We start from the raw sequence: 26,729 nt of genomic DNA on the forward strand, positions 1-26,729 counted from the left end.
TTATTGTCTTTTTATAGCCTGTTAATCCACGTAAAGGATTAGGTATGTAGATTTGCATCGAATCAGTTAAATCCAAGCAACGAGTATCTGTCGGTAACTTCCTTTTTAATTCTTATCACAATTGTAGCTTGCCGTCATGGTGTACTTTGTTAAGTGTAGAGGGTTCTTATCAAAGTTGATTGGAAAAGGGTGAGGCAAGCACTCTTCACAATAAAGAGAGGGAGCCAGGGGCGTCGATTTGGCAGCTCCAAGGTTATGAGTTTATGACAGGGCGCCACCACCAGCTCAGAGGCCAGCCAGCCAGCCAACCTCCAAGGCACAGAGAATGGAAGGGAGAATTTTTTTTTTTGCTCCTTAGCTTACAATTTGCTTCAGAGCTTACGAAACAGAAAACATACTTTTACATTTCGTTTTACTGCCTCCACCATGTTAGAGAAGGGCTCCGTTCTTTTTCTGCACATTGGAAAGACAATATCAGCACATTGGAATTTAAAAAAAAAATACTGTCACAGGGCACAAAAATACCACGAACCAACCACTTTTAAAATATTTTCCTTTTCTTTTGGCTCCAATCCATAGCGTGCGAATACTGTAGGTTCAGAGAGAGCAGTTCATATTGGTGAAGATGTGTTGACGTCAGAGGGGTGGATGTCAGTTTCCCACCTATACTAGAAGGCTGAAACGAAACATTCGATTGGACATATTCTTTGGTAGTAAGGAGTCCCTCGTGGTACTTAGGCCTATGACTGGAAAAGATTAGTGGAAAAGACAGAAACATACTTGTGGTACGAGTTTTCGTGATTTCCACTGGAATACATACGGGGCTCACTTCTTCTCCCTACACTGGGCACTATAGATACCCTGATACGAGACGGACCGGTCCAAGCTGTTTTCGGAATTAACAGATCAAACAGTAGTCTAATTGATCGTGTGTAATTGCAGGGAAGTTTCTGCCTCGGCGTGCGGTCATGGACAGCTTCTACGCGGTACTAAGCAAATGCAGAATGAGATTCGGCCTTTGCATTCAGCCAAGTACACAGATTTATGTTTAACTTCTTCCTTTTTAAGTATGAAATTTGTCATCAGATACGAAATTTGGTGGACGTCTGGTTCCTACTTGTCAAAGTGTAGAGTACTTAGTATGTTCACACCAATAGAATATTCGTTAACTTTGTGATTTGATTGTATGAAAGTTTAATGATACGTTTTGCGTTGAAATGGAGATGTACCGTCGTCTTCATGAACGTAAATATGAACAGGGATTTTTCAGTACCCATTACAGCGTAGGGTAGGATTAGTAGCTTTTACACCAGACGTGTCTGTACAAACAGACCCTTCGTGCACCACATGACCCGTGGCGTCTCACCAGCAGTCGCACCCATGAGAAGGAAGCACGTATCCTTCATACGGTAAAGTACAGATCAGCTCCGGCAGTTTAGGGAACTCGATGTCGACTCCTTGTTCAGCTCAGGTCATGGTTCATTTCATCCTTCGACTTGCATGCCAATTTTAGTTTTATAGTGCACATTCATTGTTGATTACGAACGGCATATGCCTTCACGAATGAGCGGTAGGAAAACTGTTACGTCACTCTGTTCCTTATCCCTAGCGTTAAAACAGTTTGCCAACAATTAATTAAGTTCTTTTTTAATTACTCTTGGTTATACGCGACTGCAGGCTTTCTCGGCGCAGGCCAATGATGAATTCTTCTCGGGTTATCAGGCAAGAGGTGGCGTCGTCTTGTCGCAACGTTTCGATGAGTTTCGTGCCCATCATCTTCTGGCGATGTCGTCACAAGATCATGGATACGAAACTCATCAAACCTTGCGACAAGACGATGCCACCACTCGGCTGATAAACCGAGAAGAATTCATCACCCTTGCTTATATTCACTACTCAATCAGAAGTATCGCTGTAACATATTTAATGTGCTTTTTTAGTCGGTTCAAGAAGTAAATGAAACCATTAAACATACTACCTGTCTTTCAAGAATCATTTGTATCCTTATACGATTCCTTGATCTGAGAGAGCCACTGATCGAATTTCACACAAGTATTTTGCTCAGATGCGTATTTTTTCATTAAGTTTGTAGAAAGAGAATATTCATACGTCAAGATTTGCAACATTGGGTTGAATGTCACAGGGATAGTTTATTTCTCGCGTTATCCAATATCCGTTAGATAATTTTGTTACTCATTTAACTTAAGGGTAGTATTCTGGTGTTTTACATACACGAACACAACTTGAAGAAACATGAATAAACAAGAATTAGGGAACAATAAGAATTGAAGAACAAAGTACTCGCATTAAAAAGGGTGTAAGACTTGGGCACAACCTTTGTCCCTGCTGTTCAGTTTATACATCGAAGAAACAACGATGTAAGATGTAAGAGTGGGACTGAAATTCATGTTGAAAATATATCAGTGATAAGATACGCTGATGACATTGCTATCATCAGTGAAAGTGAAGAAGAATTACAGGATCTGTTGAATGAAATTAACAGTCTAAAGAGTACAGAATATGTATTCAGAATGAACTGCAGAAAGTCGGAAGTAATGAGGAATAGCAGAAATGAGAATAGCGGTAAAATTGACGTGAAAAGTAGACAAAGGCATGGAATTCTGATACTGTAAAAGCAAAATAACAGAAGACGGATGGAGCAAGTACAACTTAAAAGGCAGACTAACACATGCAAAAAAGACATTCTTAGAAAACAGAAATCTACTACTATCAAACACGGATCTTAATTTGAAGATTAATGTGAAGAAGACATTTCTGACAATACAAAATTGGAGCACATCGCTGTATTGTACTGTATCATCGACAATGAGAAAACCGTAAAAGAAGAGAATCGAAACATTTGAGATGTGGTGCTACTGAAGACTGCTAGAAATGAAGTAGAGTGATAGCGAAGGAGGAGGTTGTTCGCAAAATCGGGAAATAAAGAACGTACGGAGAACACTGACAAGAATAAGGTACAGGACGAGAGGACATTTCTTGAGACTTTAAGGACAGGTTAAAAAGAGTAGGGGAAGACAAATATTCGAAAACATTCCAAAAAATAATTAAGGACGGAGGATGCAAGTGCTGCTCGAGATAAGGAGGCCGGTGGACAAGGGAAGAATTCGTGGCGATACACATCAAAATGACGCGTTATGGCTTAAAAAAAATAAAAAAATAAAGAGTTTGCTATTTATCTTGTGAGATATTATAAGCGGAAGTAAATTTCTCCCTACTACTCGATGTTTATTTATCACTGGACTCATGTATCTATGTCTATAGTGTCATTGTAGTTACTCTACTTGAAGTAACTTGCCTATGTAATTACAAATATGAATATCACTTCCCAGAAGAATATAATACCCATATCTTTGATAACTGCAAAATGACCGAAACAGAGTACCATCACGTGTAGGAGTGTGTATAGCAGAGGTATGGACGTTTGGATAACTCATAGAGAGAAGTCAAGTCGAGTGAGTAAACCGTTCATTTAACAGAAACAAACTTTACTTCTATATTACTACTGCTGGATGTGGCACAATATGATTATATATCTCATAAAAATCAGAAACTAAAAATTGATAAATTGCTCGATTATCCTTCTGCTGAAAGGAAAGAGTCCTGGCTCGAGTTCCCGTCCATCACACACTTCTAATCTGCGAAGATGATGTTAAGATCTGGTTTCACCATGATGACTTCGACAGCCATGAAGCTACACTGTTTGCTCTAAGGCATTCGAATTCTATAATTTGATAACCGAAGGCTAGAAGTGCAAAGGAAGACTGCACGTTTGGTTGGTGATGGAACCTTCAAATTGGCAATAATATACGCAGTGTTTATTTATGGCAAATTCATTCTCAGGCCTTCCGTTAATTTTATTCTGCAAAATTTGTATGACTCTTCAAGGATGCAGACTGGTCCTGACGTCGTTACTGCCATTCCCTTGCGCTGAGTTTGAAAACCAGTACCTGAAAAATCAAGAAACGCAAGAAAGCACATCTCATCTACATTGGCAGACATTTTTCGCCTTAGTTTTTATGTTAGAGGTAACTGGACCTCGAAAGCCAACACGGATGGACCAGCAAGTCGAGATAGATTTTGTAACATGAAACAAATATAGGCACAAGTCACATTACCCGTGCCGCTTGCATAGTGTGCTTGCAAAGTGAACAGAAGTGCACCCATAGCTTCCATTACTGTTGTCAACGTTAATCAAGCGACTCTAAGCACTGAAAACAGCTCTCATGATATCCAGTGAAACGTATTTGCGTCTGACATAGAAAATAAAGATACGGCTTTCTTTGTTATTAAGCCCTTTTTGTTACAAGTAGTTAATTCGAACCGTTGCCTGCTAATCCGGAAATACTCACTTTGAGCACTAATATTAAATTGCAGTTCGAGAGCAGAGGCGTAACATAGGCAATCTTTTGTTTCTGTCGTGGTTCATTGGCGCTTTTGCAGCAGCAAATATCTGTTCATCCGAAACGTTTTGCCTGAAACGTACCTTCCACGTAACGAGAAGACTCTCTGAACTTTTCGTCCTAACTTTCACATCCCTTGGTGGAGATTCAGGGGGCTCTTCCTCTGTGGTTACTGAGAGCACGCTGGTCGCGTTGGACGTTCCAATGGAGTTGCTAGCGAGAGCTCTGAAGTGGTACGCGTGGGCGGGCAGAAGACCCGCCACGGTGACGTTTTGCTGGTCTCCTTGCACCAGCACCTGGGCAACATTCCAATGCCATGTAACTGCCAACAGACACACAAACTGGAAGAAATTACACAACAGTATCAGTCACGGTCAGATTCCATAAAATCTTCAGGCTACAAACCACGGTAACACTCCAGAGACTACGTACCTGAAGTATTTTTGTATTGCACGACGTAGTGCGTGATTCGACTGTTTCCGTCGTACGGTGGTTCCCAGGCCAAGCTAACACTGCGGCTGCTGTAGTTTGAAACATGGAAGTTCACTGGAGTTTCTGGTGGCTCTTGAACTACCAGCAGGATTTCTGATCTGTCTGAACCATATTTGTTAGCAGCAATGCAAACAAAACGTGCTGTATCTGTTCTCTGTAACCGTTCGAATTCCAGTTTTGCTGCCACTCCATTGGGTAATGCGATCTCCTCTGCAGTAACTCGTTCGTGAAGAGTAGCATCAAAACGGTGGCCATTTTGAAACCAGTTTATGCTGACAGGTTTGTCCCCATCTGCTGTGCAGTCGAGAGTGGCTGAACTTCCCTGTATCGCTGTTATATTTTGAAAGGGTCTGTGGAATCTTGCTGGCACTGAAAATGAAGTGAAACATATCGTTACCGCATAAATTCAAAACACTTATGAAATGAATACTAATGCCACATAATCTAACTATTGCAGAAATTGGATATTAAAACATGGGGGCCACTACAAAAGATTTAAAAAATTCTGTGTTAGCATTTTTCAAGTGGTCGCCCCTGTAGATCGCGCACACATACGTGCAATTGAATAAACAGTTCCACTAATTTCGATGAGAGCTCAAATTTTTTGTTAAATAAGTTTAAGAAAAGCAGCTAAAAGTTTTAGGTCCATTGCCAAACATACTTAAAATTTTCCTTCAAGTATGCAATTTGGGGAGAAAAATTAAATTGTACACAAGTACACTATATTGAAATGAATGTAATTTAATATAGAACATTAAGTTAAATTTATAACACCTACACCTTCAAGTTCATTAAGCACGACACATTATCACGACGTACAAATTTACCGTGATTAGATTATTTTAAATTTTTTTCAGAAATAAAAATGACAATTATTAAAAAGAAAAACTAGTTTCTCTTTTCAGTAACTACAATCTGCATATTATTTTCTTATCACTGTACTAAAATAATGAGGTATCTCGAACAGAATGACATCTTCCATACCAAGCGGAATGGATTCCGAAAACATTGCAAACCTAACTCGCACTTTTCTCACATGACACACTGATAGCCTTGTGTCAAGACAAGCAGGCGTGTGCAGTACTTCATTATTTCCAAAAGGTATTTGATTCAGTACCGCACCTACACTTTTTGTGCAAAATACCATCACGTGGGGTAGCAAGTGAAATTTTTGTCTGGACTGTGGATATCTTGGCGGGGAGGACGCAACATGTTATCTTGGAAGGAGATTCACCATTAGATGTAGAAGTAACTTAGTGTGTGACCCAGAGAGGTGTGATGGGAATCTTGTTGTTCATGTTCTATATTAATGACCCTGCAGACAATATTAACAGTAACCTCAGAGTATTCACAGCTGATGGAGTTATCTATAATGAAGTACTGTCTAAACGAAGCTGCATAAATATTCAGTCAGATCTTGGTAAGATTTCAAAGTGGTGCAAAGATTGGCAACTTGCTTTAAATGTTAAAAAACGTAAAACTGTGCACTTCACAAAACGAAAAACCACTGTATCCTATGACTGCAATATCAGCGAATCACTGTTGAAATCGACCACCTCACACAAACACCTGGGAGTAACATTTTGTAGAGGTTTGAAATAGAATAATCACTTAGGCTCAGTCAAGTGTAGAGCAGACTTGGGTTGATTGGTAGAATACTGGGGAAGTGCAGTCTACTAAGGAGACTGCTTATAAATCACTAATGCATCAGTTTCTGAATATTGCTCAAGTGTGTGGGACCCATACGAAATAGGATACTGAACGTATACAGAGAAGGGCAGCAGGAATGGTCAAAGGTTTGCCTGATCCGTGGGAAAGTGTCACAGAAATCTATTGTTTCAAGAACAGATTTTAAATGATGACTCTTGGAATATACTACAGCCGGCTATGTAACGCTCACATAAGAATCCTGAGGATAAGATTAGAGTAATTATAGTACGCGCAGTTGCATTCAAATAATCATTCTTCCCGCATTCCAAACGTGATTACAGCGGGAAGAAATCCTAGTAGCTGGTACGATGGGGCATACCCTCTGCCGTGCACTTCACCGTGGTTTGTAGAATGTAGATGTAGGTGTAGATATAGATTATTGCTTCTTGAAATAGTGTAGTATGACGAGGAAATGCTTGCTAATGTCAATATTTGATGTAAATTTGAAATTCCATGTACAGTTTGTATTCTCAATGTAAGAAACGAATCTTTTGTGCAAGGGCAGACAGCTCGCACCTAAACAATCTTCAGCATTCTTTTGGGCTATTTAGAGCTGACTGTCGACTATGACATATTGCATTAATAGTAAAGCTGTTACGTTCTTGAGAAACGATGCAGAAGCTATATGGTTTTATCAGACAATAAATGCATGGTAGGAAGAAACAATGTGAAAAGCTTGTAAGGGTGTTGCAGGAAAAGTTGTGCTGAGAAAAACTGTTAAGAAAAAAATCGATAAGTTGCGCCATTACCAATGAATTAGCTAATGAGGTTGTCGCACGCAAATTCATGGCAAAATATGTTGTTCATTTGGTTTCCTCAAGCCGAACAAACGCAATTTTTGCTCACCTACCCTAAATTTATCGCTTCCGAACAAGGCACATTTTAACTGGTAATCAGCGTTTAAACGAGTTGTAACTCACTGACCCCCAGATGTATGTGCATTACCGTATTTTAGAATGTGCGAGTACTTGAATTTGCATGTGCAACGACCTGATTGGCTAATTTCAATAACTCGGATATGCAACGTAACGAATATTTTCTTAACACCTATTTCTCGGCACAACCTTCTGTGGAGGTTACAGTCTTTCCAGTTTCTGACCATCCTGTATGTTTAATATAAATTCAGTAATATATTTTAGAACAAAAATGGTTGATCATTCATTGATTAATTTATTCCGAAAGTAATATCACTAGTAACTGCTATTATAGTTAAGAAAATGTATCAGTATTTGTAGATTAACTTTTCCTCTTTATATGGTTCTAGAAGGCATGATAAAGTTTCCACCATATTTACATATCGATACATAACGAACATATATATATCTGAGTGGATGAAGTCTGGTTTTCCTCTCTACCAGACAGATTCTGTGGAGTCAGAAAATTGCTACTCTAGATGGGGGCTTTGTTCTTTAGCGCCCGCGCGCACGCTCGCACACACACATACACACACACACTCACACACACCAGCAAGAAGCTGTAGTTTCTGTGGTCTTGAGTCCTAAGAATGGTTTTGATGCAGCTCTGCAGCCTACTCTCTCCTTCGCAAACCCCTTCATCTGCAACCCGCATCCTTTCGAACCTGCTTACTGTATGCATCTCTTAGTCTCCCTATACAATTATTACCCCCTAAACGTCTCTCAGTACTGAATTGGTGCTCCAATGACATCTCAGAACGTGTCCTATCAACCGTCCTTTTAGTGAAGTTGTGCCACAAATTTCTTTCCTCACCAATTCTATTCAGTACTTTCTCATTAGTTACATGATCTACCAATCAAATTTTCGGCATTCTTCTGCAGCACCAAATTTCAAAACCTTGTATGCTCTTCTTGTCTGATCTGTTTATGGTCTGTCTTTCGCTTCTATGCAATGCTACCCAACAGACAAATACCCGCAGGAAAGATTTCCTAACATTAAAATGCATATCTGACGTTAATGTTGTCATAGTCAGTCTACATTCTACATTATCTCTAATTCGGAGATCATCACTTCTTTTACTGCCCAAATACCAAAACATTGTTGTGTACTACTTCATACACAATGGTAAGGGAAGGTGAGCTACAGATCGTTGCAGCAGCTGTCTTCGTAGGAAAGCTGGACAGAAGCAGAAATGATTAGCTAACAAGATAACACAGTAAACACAACTTTTGTTTAACTTGCAGCTTCCTCACAGCATTGCGAAGAAACTTTACAAAAGAACAAACTGCAGTATAGTCCAGCCTTTACAAGAAGCAACTTGCCTCTCTTCTTGAAACGGTGTACCGTAGGTCTCTAGAAGTGCGTAGCGTTCCAAAAGATTGGAAAATGGCACAGGTCATCACCGTTTTCAAGAAGGGACGTCGAACAGATGTGCAGAACTATAGACCTATATCTCTAACGTCGATCAGTTGTAGAATTTTGGAACACGTATTATGTTCGAGTATAATGACTTTTCTGGAGACTAGAAATCTACTCAGTAGGAATCAGCATGGGTTTCGAAAAAGACGATCGTGTGAAACCCAGCTCGCGCTATACGTCCACGAGACTCAGCGGGCCATCCATACACAGGGGTTCCCAGGTAGATGCCGTGTTTCTTGACTTCCGCAAGACGTTTGATACAGTTCCCCACAGTCGTTAACTGAACAAAGTAAGAGCATATGGACTATCAGACCAACTGCGTGATTGGATCGAAGAGTTCCTAGATAACAGAACGCAGCATGTCATTCTCAATGGAGAGAAGTCTTCCGAAGTAAGAGTGATTTCAGGTGTGCCACGGCGGAGTGTCGTAGGACCATTGCTATTCACAATATATATAAATGACCTTGTGGATAACATCGGAAGTTCACTGAGGCATTTTGCGGATGATGCTGTAGTATATCGAGAGGTTGTAACAATGGAAAATTGTACTGAAATGCAGGAGGATCTGCAACGAATTGACACAGGGTGCAGGGAGTGGTAATTGAATCTCAATGTAGACAAGTGTAATGTGCTGCGAATACATAGAAAGAAAGATCCTTTATCATTTAGCTACAATATAGCAGACCAGAAATTGGAAGCAGTCAATTTCATAAATTATCTAGGAGTACGCATTAGGAGTGATTTAAAATTGAATGACCATATAAAATTAATCGTCGGTAAAGCAGATGCCAGACTGAGATTCATTGGAAGAATCCTAAGGAAATGCAGTCCGAAAACAAAGGAAGTAGGTTACAGTACACTTGTTCGCCCACTGCTTGAATACTGCTCACCGATGTGGGATCGGAACCAGATAGGGTTGATAGAAGAGATGGAGAAGATCCAACGGAGAGCAGCGCGCTTTGTTACAGGATTATTTAGTAATCGGGAAAGCGTTACGAAGATGATAGACAAACTCCAATGGAAGAATCTACAAGAGAGACGCTCAGTAGCTCGGTATGGGCTTTTGTTGAAGTTTGGAGAACATACCTTCACCGAGGAGTCAAGCAGTATATTGCTCCCTCCTACGTATATCTCGCAAAGAGACCATTAGGATAAAATCAGAGATTAGAGCCCACACAGACGCATACCGACAATTTTTCTTTCCACGAACAATACGAGATTGGAATAGAAGAGAAAACCGATAGAGGTACTCACGGTACCCTCCGCCACACACCGTCGGGTGGCTTGCGGAGTATGGATGTAGATGTAGAAGAGCATCGCGTAATCTGAGGCCCCTGCTACTAAATCACGAACAAAATGTCTGAAGCTGAGTGAGACTGAAGACTGTCAAGACTGCTACTGAGACTGCTCGGGTAGCTGCCGGCTGCCATCCAACATCGCGGCGTCAGAGGGCGCTCGTAGTCGGAGCCTCTGAAGGCGTGGCTCGGTGGATCCGCTGGGTCCCCACAAGACCGTTTGGGCGTCTGTCGAAAACGTGCGTTTCCGCTGCCATACGTGAGGCGCCGATGGCCGTGGTCTCGATCTGTGATACCACAAACATCTACATCTAAGTCTACACACATACTCCGCAAGCCACCGTACGATGCCTGACGGAAGGCACCTTGTACCACAACTGGTCGTTTCTTTCCTGTTGCACTCGCAGACAGAGCGACGGAAAAACGACAGGCTATAAGCCTCCATATGAGCCCTAATTACTCGTATTTTATCTTCGTGGTCCCTACGCGAAATGTATGTTGGCGGTAGTAGGATAGTTCTGCAGTCAGCTTCAAATGCCGGTTCTCTAAATATTCTCAGTAGCATTCTTCGAAATGAATGTCTTCTACCCTCCAGGGATTCCCATTTGCGCTCCCGAAGCATATCCTTAACGCTTGCATACTGATAAAACGTACTGGTCACAAATGTAGCAGCCCGCCTCTGAACTGCTTTGATGTCCTTCAATCCGACCTGGCGCGCATCCCAAATACTCGAGTGGTACTCAAGAACAGGTCGCACTAGCGTTCTGTATGCTGTCTCCTTTATAGGCGAGCCACAACTTCCTGAAATTCTCTCAATGAACTGAAATCCACCGCCCGCCTTCCCTGCCACAGGCCTGACATGCTCGTACCACTTCATATCACTTTGCATCGTTACGCCCAGATATTTAAACGATGTGACTGTGTTCAGGACTACACTGCTAATGCTGTATCCAACATTACGGGTTTGTTTTCCCTACTCAATTAACTTACATCTTTCTACTTTAAGAGCCAGCTGCCATTCATCAGATCAACCAGAAATTTTGAATTTGCACGTGCGACGACCTCGGTGACTAACTTTAATTGCTCGGAAATTCAACGTATCGAATTTTTTCCATAAATTTTATTTCTGAGCACAACCATGTCTCGAGCACCCTTACAAGCTTTTCAGACAGTTTGTGATCACCCTGTATGTTTAATATAAATTCAGCAATCCATTTTAGAACAAAAATTGTAAAGTAACCATTGATTAATTTACCTATTACTCGTTTGCTAATCTAATTTCCTCAGCATCGGCTCATTTAACTCTCCTATATTCCGTTACCCTTACTTTGCTTTTTTCGACGTTAGTCTTATGCCCTCCTTCCAAGACACTGTCCATTCCCTTCAACTGACCTTCCAAGTCCCTTATTGTCTCTTAGAGAACTACAATATCATCGTCAAAACTCAAAATTTTTATTTCTTCTCCCTGAACTTTAATTACTTCTCCAAATTTTGGTTTGGTTTCCCTTAATACTTCCTCAATGTACAGATTGAATAACATTGGGTATGGGCTATAATCCTGTCTCATTCCCGTCTAAAGATTGTTTTCCCTTTCATGTCCCTCGACTTTTATAACTGCTGTCTGGTTTCTACACAAGTTGTAAGCAGCAATCTGCTCCCTGCATTTTACTCCTACTACCTTCAGAATTTCACAGAGTGTATTCCAGTTAAAATTGAGAAAAGTTTTCTCAAAGTCTACAAATGTTATAAATTAGATTTGCCTTTCCTGAACCAATCTTCTAAAAGTAGTACTACGGTCAGTTTTGCCTTGCGCGTTGCTACATTTCTCTGCAAAACCAAACTGATCTTCTCTAATGTCGGCTTCTACCAGTTCTTTCCTGTTTCAACTCCATACTAGAGTTCAATAGTTTGGTCAGCGAGTGATGGTGTGCTATTATCTCTTCAACCGAAGACCAGAGGTTTCCCATAAGTGAGCGATCTGTAGAATGTACTGGTTGCGGTGTCGAACGTCAACTGTATTGAGGTCAGTCGACACGGATGGAACAACATGCGGTATTGCGTTATCTTCCTGAAAGATAGCATCAAGAGACCTCGAAAATAGGGCCCTGCGAGCAGCCTTAACACTTCAGAAATGTAGTGGCTGCAGTATAAATTACTGCCTGTGCGAACCAGAGATAATGGTGTTGTGCACCCGATGGCACCCCATACCAATAAGCATGCTCCTGGGTCCGCATGACTATAGCGAATGCGGTCTTACATAGTTTCTGACCGCCAGCTCTTCACCTACGTGGATGCTCTGCAAGTCACACTCAATTGCCTGGTGAGATTTCATCGAACCATCTTTACAATAATTCTCTATTATTCCAATCTTGAACAGCGCGTGGAAAAAACGAACACGTGTATCTTTAAATGCGAGCTGTTATTTCCTATCTTTTATTATGATGATCGTTTCTCCCTATGTGGGTCAGCGTCAACAAAATATTTTCGCATTCGGAGGAGAAAGTTGGTGATTAGAATTTCGTGCGAAGATTCCGCTGCAACGGAAAACACCTTTGTTTTAATGATCTCCACGCCAAATCCCGTATCATGTAAATGACTCTCTTTCCCCTATTTCACGATGAAACAAAACGTGCTTCCTTCCTTTGAACTTTCTCGATGTACTCCGTTAATCCTATGTGGTAAGGATCTCAGACCGCGCAGCAGTACGCCAAAAGCGTAGTGTAGGCAGTAGATCTGTGTCTTGCCAATAAAACGCAGTCTTTCGTTTGCCTTCCCCACGACATTTTCTATGTGTTGTTTCCAATTGAAGTTGTTTGTAATTGTAATTCCTAGATATTTAGCTGAATTTACGGCCTTTAGATTTGATTTATTTATTGTCTAAAAGAAATTTAACTGATTCCTTTCAGCATTCACATGTATGACCCCACACTTTTCGTTATTTAGGGTCTACTGCCAATTTTTGGACAATACAGAAATCTTACATAAATCGTTTTGCAATTTGCTTTCATCTTCTGATGACTTTACTAGACGATAAACGACAGCATCATCTACAAACATCCTAAGATGGCTGCTCAGATTGTCTCCTAAATCGCTTATACAGATAAGAAACAGCAGAGGGCCTATAACTCTACTTTGGGGAATGCTAAAAATCACTTCCGTCAGTTACTACGAACCGTGACCTGTCTGACAGGAAATCACGAATCCAGTCACATAACTGAGACGATATTCCACAAACAGGCAATAGCACTACAGGCCGCTTGTGTGGTACTGCGTTAAAACTCTTCTATCTAGAAAGACGAATCAATTTGAAATCCCTTGTCAATAGCACAACACTTCATGTGAGTTAAGAGATGATTGCGTTTGACAAGAACAATGTTTTCTAAATCCGTGTTGACTGTGTCAACAGACCATTGTCTTCGAGGTAATTCAGAATATGTCTTCCAAAATCCTACTGCATATAGACATTAGTGACATGAACCTGTAATGTAGTGGATTACTCCTACTACCTTTCTAGAATATTGGTGTGGTCTGTGCAACTTTCCAGTCTTTGGGTACAGATCTTTCGTCGAGCGAGCTGTTGTGTATGACAGTTAAGTTTGGAGCTATTGCATCAGAATAATCTAAGAGGAACGTAGTCGGTATAGAGTCTGGACCGGAAGACTTGTCTATTATTAAGAGAAGAAATACTGAAAGACATGGAGCAGTGCAGTGAACTACATGTAGTATTTCTTTATTTCGGAAAGTATCTGACTCTGTTCCACGTCTAGGATTATTATCAAAATTTCTGTTGTACTGGGTATGAAGCGAAATTTGTGACTGGACTCGTGATTTTTTGGTAGAAAGAATGCAGCAAGTTATCTTGGATAGAGCCACCAATAGATGAAGTAACGTTGGGCGTGCCCGAGAGAAGTGTGTTGAGACGCTTACTGTTCACGTTCTTGGTTCGTGAGTCATCAACTGATGTGGAAGTAACTTTTGGTGTGCCCCACACAAGTAATAGTAACCTCGGACTTTTTCTAAATAATAGAATTATCTACAATGAAGTACTGCCTGGAAAAACCTGCAGAAATATTCAGTCAGATTTTGATAAGATTTCACAGTAGTAAGATTATCAACTTGCTTTAAATGTTCAATCACGTAAAATTGTGAACTTCACAAAAGGAAGAAACATAGTATCCTATGACTACAGTATCAGAGAGTCACTGTTGGAATCCGCCAACTCATACAAATACCTGGGAGTAATACTTCGTAGGATATGAAATGGAATTTTCTCGTAAGCTCAGTTGTTAGTAACGCAGGTGGCAGACTTCGGTTTATTGGTAGAATACTGGGGAAGTGCAGTCTACGAAGGAGCGTTCTTACAAATCACACGTGCGACCAGTTCCTGAATATTGTTCCAGTGTTTGGCACCCATGTCAAAAATAGGACTAACAGGGGACACTGAACATATACAGAGAAGGGCAGTATTAGTGGTTACAGGCTTGTTACGGGGATGCTGAAGACACTGAACTGCCATACTCTTCAAGACAGACGTAAACTACCCTGAGAAAGCATTCTTATAGAGTTCCAAAAACCGACCATAAATGATGACACTGGGAATATACTCCAAAACCGTACAAACCTCTCCCGTGATGGTCGTGACGACAAAATTAGTTTAATCATATCACCCAAGAAGGCATTTAAACATTCATTCTCGCATCCATATATAAATGGAACTGGTGAGAACTGTAATAACTGGTACAATGGGACATAGCCTCTTCGCAGTGATTTGCGGAGTACAGATGCAGATGAAGATGTAGATGTAGCTCGTGGTGCTGTACACAGAACTAGATCTCGTAGGAAGAGACGATGCAGTGTCACTCCCGCATCCATAGTTGCCATCTCCAGTCTGCGCACTTGCCTGCTGCTGCATCAAGGGAAGCAGCACTCGTGGCCTCTTTTCTTACAGCCCGTTATGTTCATGGCTTCGTCGCACTGTCCGTTTGGACAATTTGTTTGCTACACATAAGTGAGTTTCCTCACTTGAGGGTCGGGACGTTTCTATACGGACGAGCGAACAGATCTTGCATGACGCTGAATATGGATCTCCGTATGCGCTTGACAATCATCTGGTCCACATCAACAGGAGAAGCGGTATCGAGTACTGATAAATCACAGTCTCGATATGCTGGGTTATGGCCGCTGTCGAATTCTCTCACTGGCTGGTAGAAGGTTCTCCTTCTTACATGAGGCAAAATGTAACCTCCTCACACGCAGGTAACATTCAAATGCATTGTGTGTTACTCCTACCTACTTCCTGTGGTTGCACTGCATGCATTGGCACACTGACTCCCTACTTTTATCTGGGATAAGTACGTCGAATAAAATTTAAAAAAAAAAGAAAGGTGCAGTTCTACAGATCTTACAACAGTTCTAAAGAACCCACGAGGTAACTGGAGGGCTATTCACGACAGAGAATAGAAATACTCTACATAGAAATAATATTGCAGCAAATACATAGGTAGCTGTAAATATAATTTACTTTCCTATTCGGTACAGGCTAAAGTCGAGGACATACCAAGCTTGCCACAATCCGAAGGACGCCAAAAGAAAACCTGTTAGTTTAAAACTATAGAACCAAGTTAATATAACGATTCATGTTTTTACTGTAGAAGTAATTTTCATTTAAAATTCTTTGTAAAAGCAGTAAAAAGACTTGTACGTTGCCTGACAAAAAAGTGAAGGATCCAGAAGACGGAACGGAATCAGACTCTACGTATTCTGATAGTGAGTCATATTACTCTGAAAAAAGAAGAAGGTGGCCACACCACGAAGCAATTATCCGAATGCAACGGTAACTGATAGATGTGAAGTAGATATAAAGATACAGAAATGATTAAAATTTCAGGATAATGAGAGGGTTTTTTCAAGAAAAAGAGTCACAAACTGAATAAGTCAGTAACCCGTTGGTCCATGTCAGGTCCTTACGGAAGCATTTATTAGGCTTGTTGGTTGTCCTCCTCATGGATATCGTGCCAAAGTCCGTCCAACCAGAGCGTTAGATGAATGCCAAGCTCATTGGAGTGCATTGTCCATAATGCTCAAAACGTTCTTAATTGGCGAGAGACCCGGCAACCTTGCTGGGCAAGGTAGGGATTGTCAAGCACGGAGTCAGGCAGTAGAAACTGTCGCTGTGTTTAGCCGGGCGTTGTCTTGCTGATATGTAAACCCAGAATGGATTGCCATGAAAGGCAACGAAACGAAGCGTAGAGTATCGTCGAGATACCGCTGTGCAGTAAGGATGTAGCGGAGCGCAACCAAATAGAGCCTCATATGAAAAAAAATGGCGCCACAGACACTTAGTCCCGGTTGCTGTGCCGTATAGGAGGCGACGGTGTGTTTGGTAACCCACGTCCGTCTGGCGCGGTTCCAGACTCATCTCCGCTCGTCACCGGGGCTAAAATCTCAGTGGAACCCGTCGCTAAAGACAGTCAATGAGATTCCAGGCCAAAGACCTTTGGAGACTCTACAGACAGCGGTAGGATATCAACTTGACCCGATAACAAGGAGTGGTGGTCTGTGGTGTGCCACTTCTTTTCACAGCAGGACCCCTTTGGTTGTCATTTGCGGCACCCTACAGCACAATGGTGCGTTGACGATATTCTACGTTTCGTTCGGGGTGTCCTTCATGGCAAGTTCTCCATATCAGCAAGATAACGCCCGCCCGAACACAGCGACAGTTAATACTGTCGCCGAATGTCTCACCAGTTGAGAAAGTTTGGAACATTATGAGCAGTGCCCTCTAACCAGCTCGGTATTTTGACTATAAAACGCGTCAATTGGGCAGGATTTTGTACGATGTCCCTCAGGAGGACATCAGACAACTCTGCCAATCACTGCCAAGCCGAGTAACTATATGCATAAGGGCCAGAGGTGGACCAATGCGTTACTGACTTGCTCAGTTTGTGAAACACTTTCTCTTGAATGAATCGCAATTTTTCTGAAACTGTAATCATTTTTTTGTCTGTACTTGTACATCACATCTACCAATTTACGTCCCTTTCGGATGCTTTCCTCGTGGTGCGACGTTTTTTTTCTTTTAGAGTGCATTTCAGTAATTAAAAACTCGAGTGAAATGTACAAATAACTTGGCAATATGGTCCCGCATATGAGTCTGGCGTTGAAACTCCTCTGACCTGGATACATGAACTGACTGGGTTGCAAAAGGTCGTTGTATCTTCTCTTGAGCCAAAACGCCGACAACTGTTGTAACTGGTCCGTGATATCTTGACATACTGGCAAGGTGGATGAGCTCTGTCCTGTTAAAAAATGATACCACGATGTTCACATGTAGAGGTAACATACGAGGGCATAGAAACGTCTGTGACCCATCCTCGTACTGTCAGAGTTCCCTTAATCATTATCTGCCATGACCTGAAGTCATAACCAGTGACTCCCCACACCGTGATGCTAGGAGTAACACCACTGTGCTTCTCCAAAACATTGGAAGAGTGGGACCTCTCCCCGGGACGATACTATATTAGCCAACGATGGTCGTCTGGGGCAATGCAGTACCACGATTCATTGCTGCACTCAGTGCGACATCACACATCGGAAGAAAAGGAGGTTCAAATGGCTCTGAGCACTATGGGACTTAACTTCTGAGGTCATCAATCACCTAGAACTCAGAACTACTTAAACCTTACTAACCAAAAGACGTCACACACATCACACACATCCATGCCCGAGGCAGGATTCGAACCTGTGACCGTAGCGATCGCATGGTTCCAGGCTATAGCGTCTAGAAGCGTTCGGCCACTATAGCTGGCCATACATCAGCAGTCCACGTTTCTAAGTCACAGCACAAGCCGAAACGCATCCGTTCGTGCTGTGGAGTTAACGGCAGCCTACGCATGGAATGGCAACTCCCTAACCCGGCTGCTCCTAATCGCCGACTGGTGCCGCAGGATAGCGAAAAGGCTAAATGTATTCTGGGTAAATTAGTTCGATCCTCTATCGTAGTGATATCATGTGCTGTCATTGACCTTGAATGCATGACATCACACGCCACACCCCATTAGCCATCACAGCATCATCATGATGTGAGAATCATGCCTCCATCGTATGTGGTGTCACTCATAACAAAACAGGCCACGCCTCATTTTTTGGTATGCTGGTGGCCATTAAAGCGTAACTGCCAATCGCATCTCAGTATTTTAACAGTCATTAAAATGAAATGGTAAGTCACAATGTAGGCTCAGAGTCGCCATCTTGTCCATGTTCAGAAGTATGCTAATGATTTGAACACTTTATGCCATGTTCAGAAACTGTTTATCAAAAACTTCGCACAAAGTGAGTAACTTAGTATCTCCACATCTAAAATAAGTTCCATCAAAACATACATACACACACACACACACACACACACACACACACACACACACACACACGATGCTTATGCAATGAACTTATGGATTAAGCAGCACTTGTGAACGTCCATAATTTGATGTCTGTACAACTTGGTGCCTTACACCACAACAGACTCCCAAATTAAATATTTACACATCCAAATAAAATAACAGATAATTGTCAGTTCTCACAATGCTACAATCTAAAACGTCTGCAAAAATATCTCAACATCACAATAATGCAACGTCAATGTCAAGTGTCACAATGTTATTCACACATAAGGCTAAAAAATAACATTCGAAACAGGCAACTGACATTGTATTTTTGGCCTATATGAAGCTTATACAAAAACCCACCTGCCCAAGCCTATAACTGCACAAAAGACTTGTTTACTAAAATTCTATCCTAAGCAGACATGCATACAAACACGCAGGCAGTATGAATTACTGGCAACTGCTGGAAGAATGGAATTAGTATGTGACACGTAAAGTGTGGCTGAATTTTCAAATTAACTGTCACCCACAATGCTAATTCCACTTCTGAATCGTCACTCAACAGATCTGTATGAAAAAAAAATGCTAAGCAGTCATGTGAGTGTTATTTCTAGGCATAACTGAGGCTATATACCAAAATTGACCTGACCATCCCTAGAACTGCACAAAACATACGTGGGCTAAGGTGGTTTGCTAAACTGGCAAGCAAAAATACACAATTACTGTCTGTGATAGTCGACTACTGCAAAAGTCAAGTGATATATTGCTATTAACACGTCTAATCACATGTCTAAAACATAACTGTTAAATTAGGTGCCATGATGCTAATTTCACATCTAGATACGTGAAGATACTGAATTTTTCAGTGATTCATCGAGCAACGAGGGGGGAGTGAGGAGGAGGAGGAGAAGGAGAGGTGAAATACAGGAAATACTATAAAATTATAATCAATGATATTGACTGACTAATATTGCCTTGCACTACATTTGATCCAGGCCCATTGTCGTGAGATAATTGCTCGCATGAATGCATTGCTGACAAAACTTGTAGGTTATGTAGCACTAGTCAACGACTGATGTTCGACATCTGTACTACACTTCAACCGTTCTAAAGCTGCCCAAGTCGACTGTTGGTAAAAAAGACAGTGAACTGGATATGCGAAGGAACAACCAAAGCTAAACCAAGATCTGGCAGAGTTCACGTAATGACGGACAGGGACCGTCTAGCACTGCAGAGGGTGTTTGTAAAAAATCGCATGAAATCAGCGGAAGGAGTGCCTCGCGACTTCCAAAGTGCTACTAGCAGTCCAGCTAGCACAGTGACTGCTCGCATGGAATTAAAAAGAGTGGGTTACGGTGATCGGGCAGCTCCCCACGAGCCACGTGTTTCTGCAGTCAGTGCTATGCAGTGTTTGAGTGGGGCACAGGGCAACGCCACTGGACAAGTATGGCGGGAACCTAGTGATTTGTAGTGATGAGTCGCACTATAGCCTGTGTCAGTCTGATGGAAGGTTCTGGATTTCGCTGATGCCTGGAGAAAGGTATCTGTCATCATGTGCAGTGCCAATGGTAAAGCTGATATTATGGTATTGGGGTGTTTCTCGTCATTAGCGTGTGGTTCCCCTATTGTACTGAAAAAAAAAGAAACAGTAAATTCGAAAGGTTATCAAAACATTTTACAGCACTGCATATGTACAGTAGAGGAACAGTTCGGAGACTGTATCGGCATCATACTGCACCCTATCATAAAGGAGCATCAATGAGTCAATGCCTTGTGAACTCCTCCCGCCGGAGGTTCGAATCCTCCCTCGCGCGTGGGTGTGTGTGTATTGTCCTTAGCATAAGTTAGTTTAAGTTAGTTTAAGTAGTCTGTAAGTCTAGGGACCCATGACCTCAGGTGTTTGGTCCCTTAGGAATTCACACACAGCTGAACTGCTTGTGAACGATAACATTCCTGAAATGGACTGGCCTTCCCACAGTCCAAACCTGAATCCAATGGAACACTTATGCAATGACTTTGAACGTCGATTTCGCTCGACACCCCAGCGCGCAACATTATTAGGTTCCTGATTTGTCGCTTGAGGAGGATTGAGCTGCCACTCTTCCAGACATCCAGGCACGTCATTGAAAATTCCCCCAGAAGAGTTCAACTAGTCTTAAATAACATGCCTGGTAACAACACTAAACATGAATAACGCTAATGCATCTGATGGTCTTCCACAGAGAATTGCAATTCTAATCATTCAAATACCCGCCAATGGTTTATACGTGTACGAAGCTGCACTGACATTCTACTTTTTCCTGGATGCTTCACTTTTTATATCATGCAGTTAATATATTTGATGCAAACTTACAGTGCACATCAAGGTGGACGACTTTACTAAGACCAATTCCAAACCCATTGGTAGCTTGGCACAAGAAATGTCCCTTGTCCACTGAGCGGGCGCTACGAATCCATAGGCTGCCATTGGCCAGAATTCTGAAACAAACAACTTGCATAAGAGCAGTTACATGCACAAAATAATGCAGGAATTTGTTTCTTTTGGCACGCACATGAAGTAAAACGTAACATTGAAGGAAACGATTCTACCGTACAAAGACGTATTCTGGGAACAATTGAATGTTGTGACATCATCAAAAAATGTTAAAAAATATGAGGAGGGAGAAACGTGCAGATTCCGATTTGCAACTGACTGTGAAAATACCTTACATATGATACTAGAGGACTGCGATTCAAGTCCCTTTTGCAAATTCCTGAAGGACAGTCGTGTAGTTTCTACAGATACGATAAATAAAAAGCTAGGATGGTTACAGTTCCAATCATTATGTTTGTTCCTCATGTCCGATACTTTTCTCATATAATGAAGAGTTGGATGCGAAATGTCTATCAGTGGTGCAGTATGTGATGAGTGTAGTAGTTTAATGCAGAAAATTCCTAGTATCATTTTGGTGTTCCCATAGACACGACAAGTGCTGAACTGTGTGCCCCCTCTATTCTTGACTACAGAGGATTTCCAGGGCCGCCGGACTCGTTATTTTACCTCTGGAGACACATTTGAGACTGCAGGATACACGACCTCTACCGGAACCGGCTCACGTGAAAGCAATTTTTCATTTTCTTCTCTGAATTAACTCTCCTCGACTCACATACGTGGAATAGAAATACTTAACGACTTACAATCAAAAAATTACAATGAAGATATACTTTAATAAAAGAGGAAGGATCCATTATATGAGACTCCCCAAAACTTTACACATATTTTGAAAGTGTAGGGGTCGAGTCGCGATAATACTAAAAATTTTCGTCTTTTCAATTCAGGCTCAAACAACCCACGAGCAGTGAATAATTTCGAGATCTACCAAGTGACCGTGCATAGTTAACAATCCGACAGGTGCCGTGTTCAAATATCCGTCCAGCACAAATTTTACGTCACGTCATTTCATGTTTAAACATGTACGAACTTTTTTACTTGTGAATGAAAACATAATAAACATCTTTTGTCATTTGTTTCGAGATTGTAGTTTAACGTAGAGGCTTAATAACTGATGCTAAATTACACTCCTGGAAATTGAAATAAGAACACCGTGAATTCATTGTCCCAGGAAGGGGAAACGTTATTGACACATTCCTGGGGTCAGATACATCACATGATCACACTGACAGAACCACAGGCACATAGACACAGGCAACAGAGCATGCACAATGTCGGCACTAGTACAGCGTATATCCACCTTTCGCAGCAATGCAGGCTGCTATTCTCCCATGGAGACGATCGTAGAGATGCTGGATGTAGTCCTGTGGAACGGCTTGCCATGCCATTTCCACCTGGCGCCTCAGTTGGACCAGCGTTCGTGCTGGACGTGCAGAACGCGTGAGACGACGCTTCATCCAGTCCCAAACATGCTCAATGGGGGACAGATCCGGAGATCTTGCTGGCCAGGGTAGTTGACTTACACCTTCTAGAGCACGTTGGGTGGCACGGGATACATGCGGACGTGCATTGTCCTGTTGGAACAGCGAGTTCCCTTGCCGGTCTAGGAATGGTAGAACGATGGGTTCGATGACGGTTTGGATGTACCGTGCACTATTCAGTGTCCCCTCGACGATCACCAGTGGTGTACGGCCAGTGTAGGAGATCGCTCCCCACACCATGATGCCGGGTGTTGGCCCTGTGTGCCTCGGTCGTATGCAGTCCTGATTGTGGCGCTCACCTGCACGGCGCCAAACACGCATACGACCATCATTGGCACCAAGGCAGAAGCGACTCTCATCGCTGAAGACGACACGTCTCCATTCGTCCCTCCATTCACACCTGTCGCGACACCACTGGAGGCGGGCTGCACGATGTTGGGGCGTGAGCGGAAGACGGCCTAACGTTGTGCGGGACCGTAGCCCAGCTTCATAGAGACGGTTGCGAATGGTCCTCGCCGATACCCCAGGAGCAACAGTGTCCCTAATTTGCTGGGAAGTGGCGGTGCGGTCCCCTACGGCACTGCGTAGGATCCTACGGTCTTGGCGTGCATCCGTGCGTCGCTGCGGTCCGGTCCCAGGTCGACGGGAACGTGCACCTTCCGCCGACCATTGGCGACAACATCGATGTACTGTGGAGACCTCACGCCCCACGTGTTGAGCAATTCGGCGGTACGTCCACCCGGCCTCCCGCATGCCCACTATACGCCCTCGCTCAAAGTCCGTCAACTGCACATACGGTTCACGTCCACGCTGTCGCGGCATGCTACCAGTGTTAAAGACTGCGATGGAGCTCCGTATGCCACGGCAAACTGGCTGACACTGACGGCGTCGGTGCACAAATGTTGCGCAGCTAGCGCCATTCGACGGCCAACACCGCGGTTCCTGGTGTGTCCGCTGTGCCGTGCGTGTGATCATTGCTTGTACAGCCCTCTGGCAGTGTCCGGAGCAAGTATGGTGGGTCTGACACACCGGTGTCAATGTGTTCTTTTTTCCATTTCCAGGAGTGTAGATATTTCATCTACCTTCAAGGTTAATCGTTATTGGCGTTTGGTAGCGTACTCGAGTCCAGAGCAGCTTTGCTTACGTTAGTTGACATTGGTTATAGATATTGAGTTTGAATTGATATCCATAACAAAACCGTTAATCTTATTATTTAATGTTGAAACATGTGCAAAACTAGCTTCCATGAATATCTAAGAAATCTGATGTCATATTTATCCTGGATTACAAGAGACTGTTGAGTTGCACATGGATCAATGTGACGTGACTTGTGCAGTGAAATTAATAGTGGTACGCTCATCGTGTTGAAGTTTCTATAACCACATGATTCTGGTAACTGTAGTCTATCTGTTTGATTCATGCGAAACCACTTACTAAGAGATTTATGGTTAATAAATGGTTGGAAAACCTTTAAAGAGCAGTAATACTTTGAATATAGATTTAACTAATGATTAATTAGTGATTTATGTGATAGAGTTACGCGTGTTAGTTATTTCAGATATGGTAACATTTATGAAATATCATGTATTGTAATAAATTTGAGTTCACAAGCGTTAAAGACTGTCCCATCTCTAATAACGTGTTTCCCGTTATTTGAGATACCGTGATACTATTTTAATCTGGAGTGACTGTCATAACGAGCAGTGTTCCTTAACGGTCACTAGTTCTAAACATTTTCTGCTGCCAAAGGACTATACCGAAAATAGACGACCTGCAAGAAAGTTACTTTGTTTGGGTTGCAAGAAAACAAAGTGGAACGTAATTCGGATCGTTCGGATACTTTGGAATACGATAGTACTATCACTAAGTCCCTCCTTCCGGGAAGGGTCTGATATTGACTTTTTCCTCAGCAGTGCTTTTCAGTATTTCATTATTTCTTTGTTAACGGGTCCGATAAAATGATAAAAACCATCGGTAGCTCCACATTTCAAGTGATCAATATTTGTTCTTCTCTGTTTTTCCGATGGTCCAAATTTCGCTTTCATACAATGCTTTATACCAGACGTAAACCCTCAGGAACATCTTCGGGATTTTCTTTTTGATAACTGACTCAAATAGAACTGTTTTACTGCAGAAATCTTTTTTCACCTATATCAGTCTAATTCTGATGTCTTACTTTTTTTCAGCTGTACCGTGTAACGTTACTTTTCAGACAGGAGAATTCTCTCACTTTCTGTATAACAGTGTTGTTCACAATTTTGATATTATGCACGTTTGTTACTCTAACTACGTTACATTGCCTTGGTTTTGTCTATCAATAAACGATATTCTTGCTAAGTAATCTGCGCATTCCTCTCAACATTTAACATTCCATTGACCCAGCCGTCTAGCTTTACGTTCTGAGATGTCATCCTTTATCTCTGAACACTCAGAATTGTGCATGGGACCATACCATGTTCACTGTGTTCTCTAAGCGACTTCTGCTCACCATCACATGACGTATGCCGTCTCATATCTATATTTTGCCAGGAAGATCCAATGCCTCCGCATCAATATGGGGCTTCAGATATTTTCTGTAGCAAGTAGTATTTGAACAGAGAAAAGCATAGAGCATCACTGTTGCAAGTCCAGCTGACATACGTTTAACGCCTAACAATCCTCGGAACTTTGAGCTGACGTGGGTGTTCGACCTATCCCTCGCTATGCACTTTTCCGAATCTTCCAGAGAACGTCAACATTGTTTAGGCCAACCGAACCCGTTCACCAAATAACATGACGGAGTACGTTAGCTAGTTTCTCTTTTCTCTTTCAGTTTTTCACACATACGAAACATTTATTTGTCCCAATTAGTATATAGCATAAATTGTTACTGAAAATGTAATTTTCAGTACTGGCATTGATCAATTCCTACAATCAGAACGATTTGATTCTTCAGTGCTTTTGAGTGGGTATCCAGTTATTTTCTTCCATCGATTTAGGGAAACAGACTGCGACGGAAAGAGACGAGTGAAGTATTCCGAGGTATAGCAGAACCATAGATTCGAAACCTGAAAACGTCTGTCATCCTTGGTACTTTGCAGGTTTACACTCTGCAGTCCATGGCTCACCATGTTATGCAAAACAGATCGTTGTCACCGTCATGCAAGATTCAACTACTGCTCAGCATCCCAAAGACTTCATTTTCCATGTGTTTACTTTTTAAAATGTGTGATGGAAGACATAATGCTTTACGAACGAGGCCACGTTTCCTCTCAACGAAAAGATGAGTACTCACAAGTGCCGCATTTGGAGGTCGAAGAAATAGCCAAAGATATTTAAATTTTCTGGTGATTCTTCCATAGCTTTGTGAAGTAAGTTGTGAAGGTGCAAGGGGATACTAAATTGTAGTATAAAAGAAAACTCTTTTGGTTCCCAGCTACCTTGCCTGTCTCTCAAAGTGAGTAACAATGCAAGCAAATATATCTAAAATAGATTGATGTACTACTGTACTCTAGGTTCGATGACTGAAATGTACTTGACGCACAGATTCTCAAAGCGCATTTTTGGATGCAGCCTGTTGCACGTTATATCGAAATTCAGATACAGTCCACCATATTTTTGTTTCTTCCGGAATGTAAAGTACGCAGGTTATCTATCGAATGTGGATGATTTCACTGAGTGTCATGTAGATATAGAAACGCCACGATTGACACAATAGAGGGAATTTAGATTCATAGTAACGAAATATCGCTAAAAAGTGTCCTATTTTACACAATTTAAATTCTGCCAGTTCGCAGGAGAGCTTCTGTAAAGTTTGGAAGGTAGGAGACGAGATACTGGCAGAAGTAAAGCTGTGAGTACCGGGCGTGAGTCGTGCTTCGGTAGCTCAGATGGTAGAGCACTTGCCCGCGAAAGGCAAAGGTCCCGAGTTCGAATCTCGGTCGGGCACACAGTTTTAATCTGCCAGGAAGTTTCATATCAGCGCACACTCCGCTGCAGAGTGAAAATCTCATTCTCGCTTTGACTTACTTGTAGTTGGACATTAGCAGGCTGACGTCCAGGAAATGGGGAGGCGAGGATCCTGCGTCCTTCTTCCAGAGGATTCGCGGAGGAGGCGAGCCGTCTGCAGAGCAGTGCAGCACCACAGACCTGCCGGCCTCCACCGTCGTGTCCTTCGGCTGCCTCTTCCAGGACGGCGGCTCTGA

General features: G+C 42.2%; 1 protein-coding gene across 1 annotated transcript in view; it reads right to left on the minus strand.

Annotated features, from left to right (window-relative positions):
• Positions 1–3,929: 3,929 nt before the first annotated feature.
• LOC124776143 (Down syndrome cell adhesion molecule-like protein Dscam2) overlaps positions 3,930–26,729 on the minus strand; it is a 186,616-nt gene continuing 163,816 nt past the window's right edge. Inside the window, exons 12-16 of the mRNA XM_047250979.1 lie at positions 26,554–26,725; positions 20,987–21,111; positions 4,854–5,282; positions 4,505–4,743; positions 3,930–3,968 (exon numbers count right to left, since the gene is read on the minus strand). Of these exons, the coding sequence (XP_047106935.1) occupies positions 3,930–3,968; positions 4,505–4,743; positions 4,854–5,282; positions 20,987–21,111; positions 26,554–26,725 (1,004 nt within the window). The remainder of the gene's footprint in view (positions 3,969–4,504; positions 4,744–4,853; positions 5,283–20,986; positions 21,112–26,553; positions 26,726–26,729) is intronic.

This window comes from Schistocerca piceifrons, chromosome 2 (assembly GCF_021461385.2).
Source record: "Schistocerca piceifrons isolate TAMUIC-IGC-003096 chromosome 2, iqSchPice1.1, whole genome shotgun sequence".
In the NCBI taxonomy this organism is placed as follows: domain Eukaryota; kingdom Metazoa; phylum Arthropoda; class Insecta; order Orthoptera; family Acrididae; genus Schistocerca; species Schistocerca piceifrons.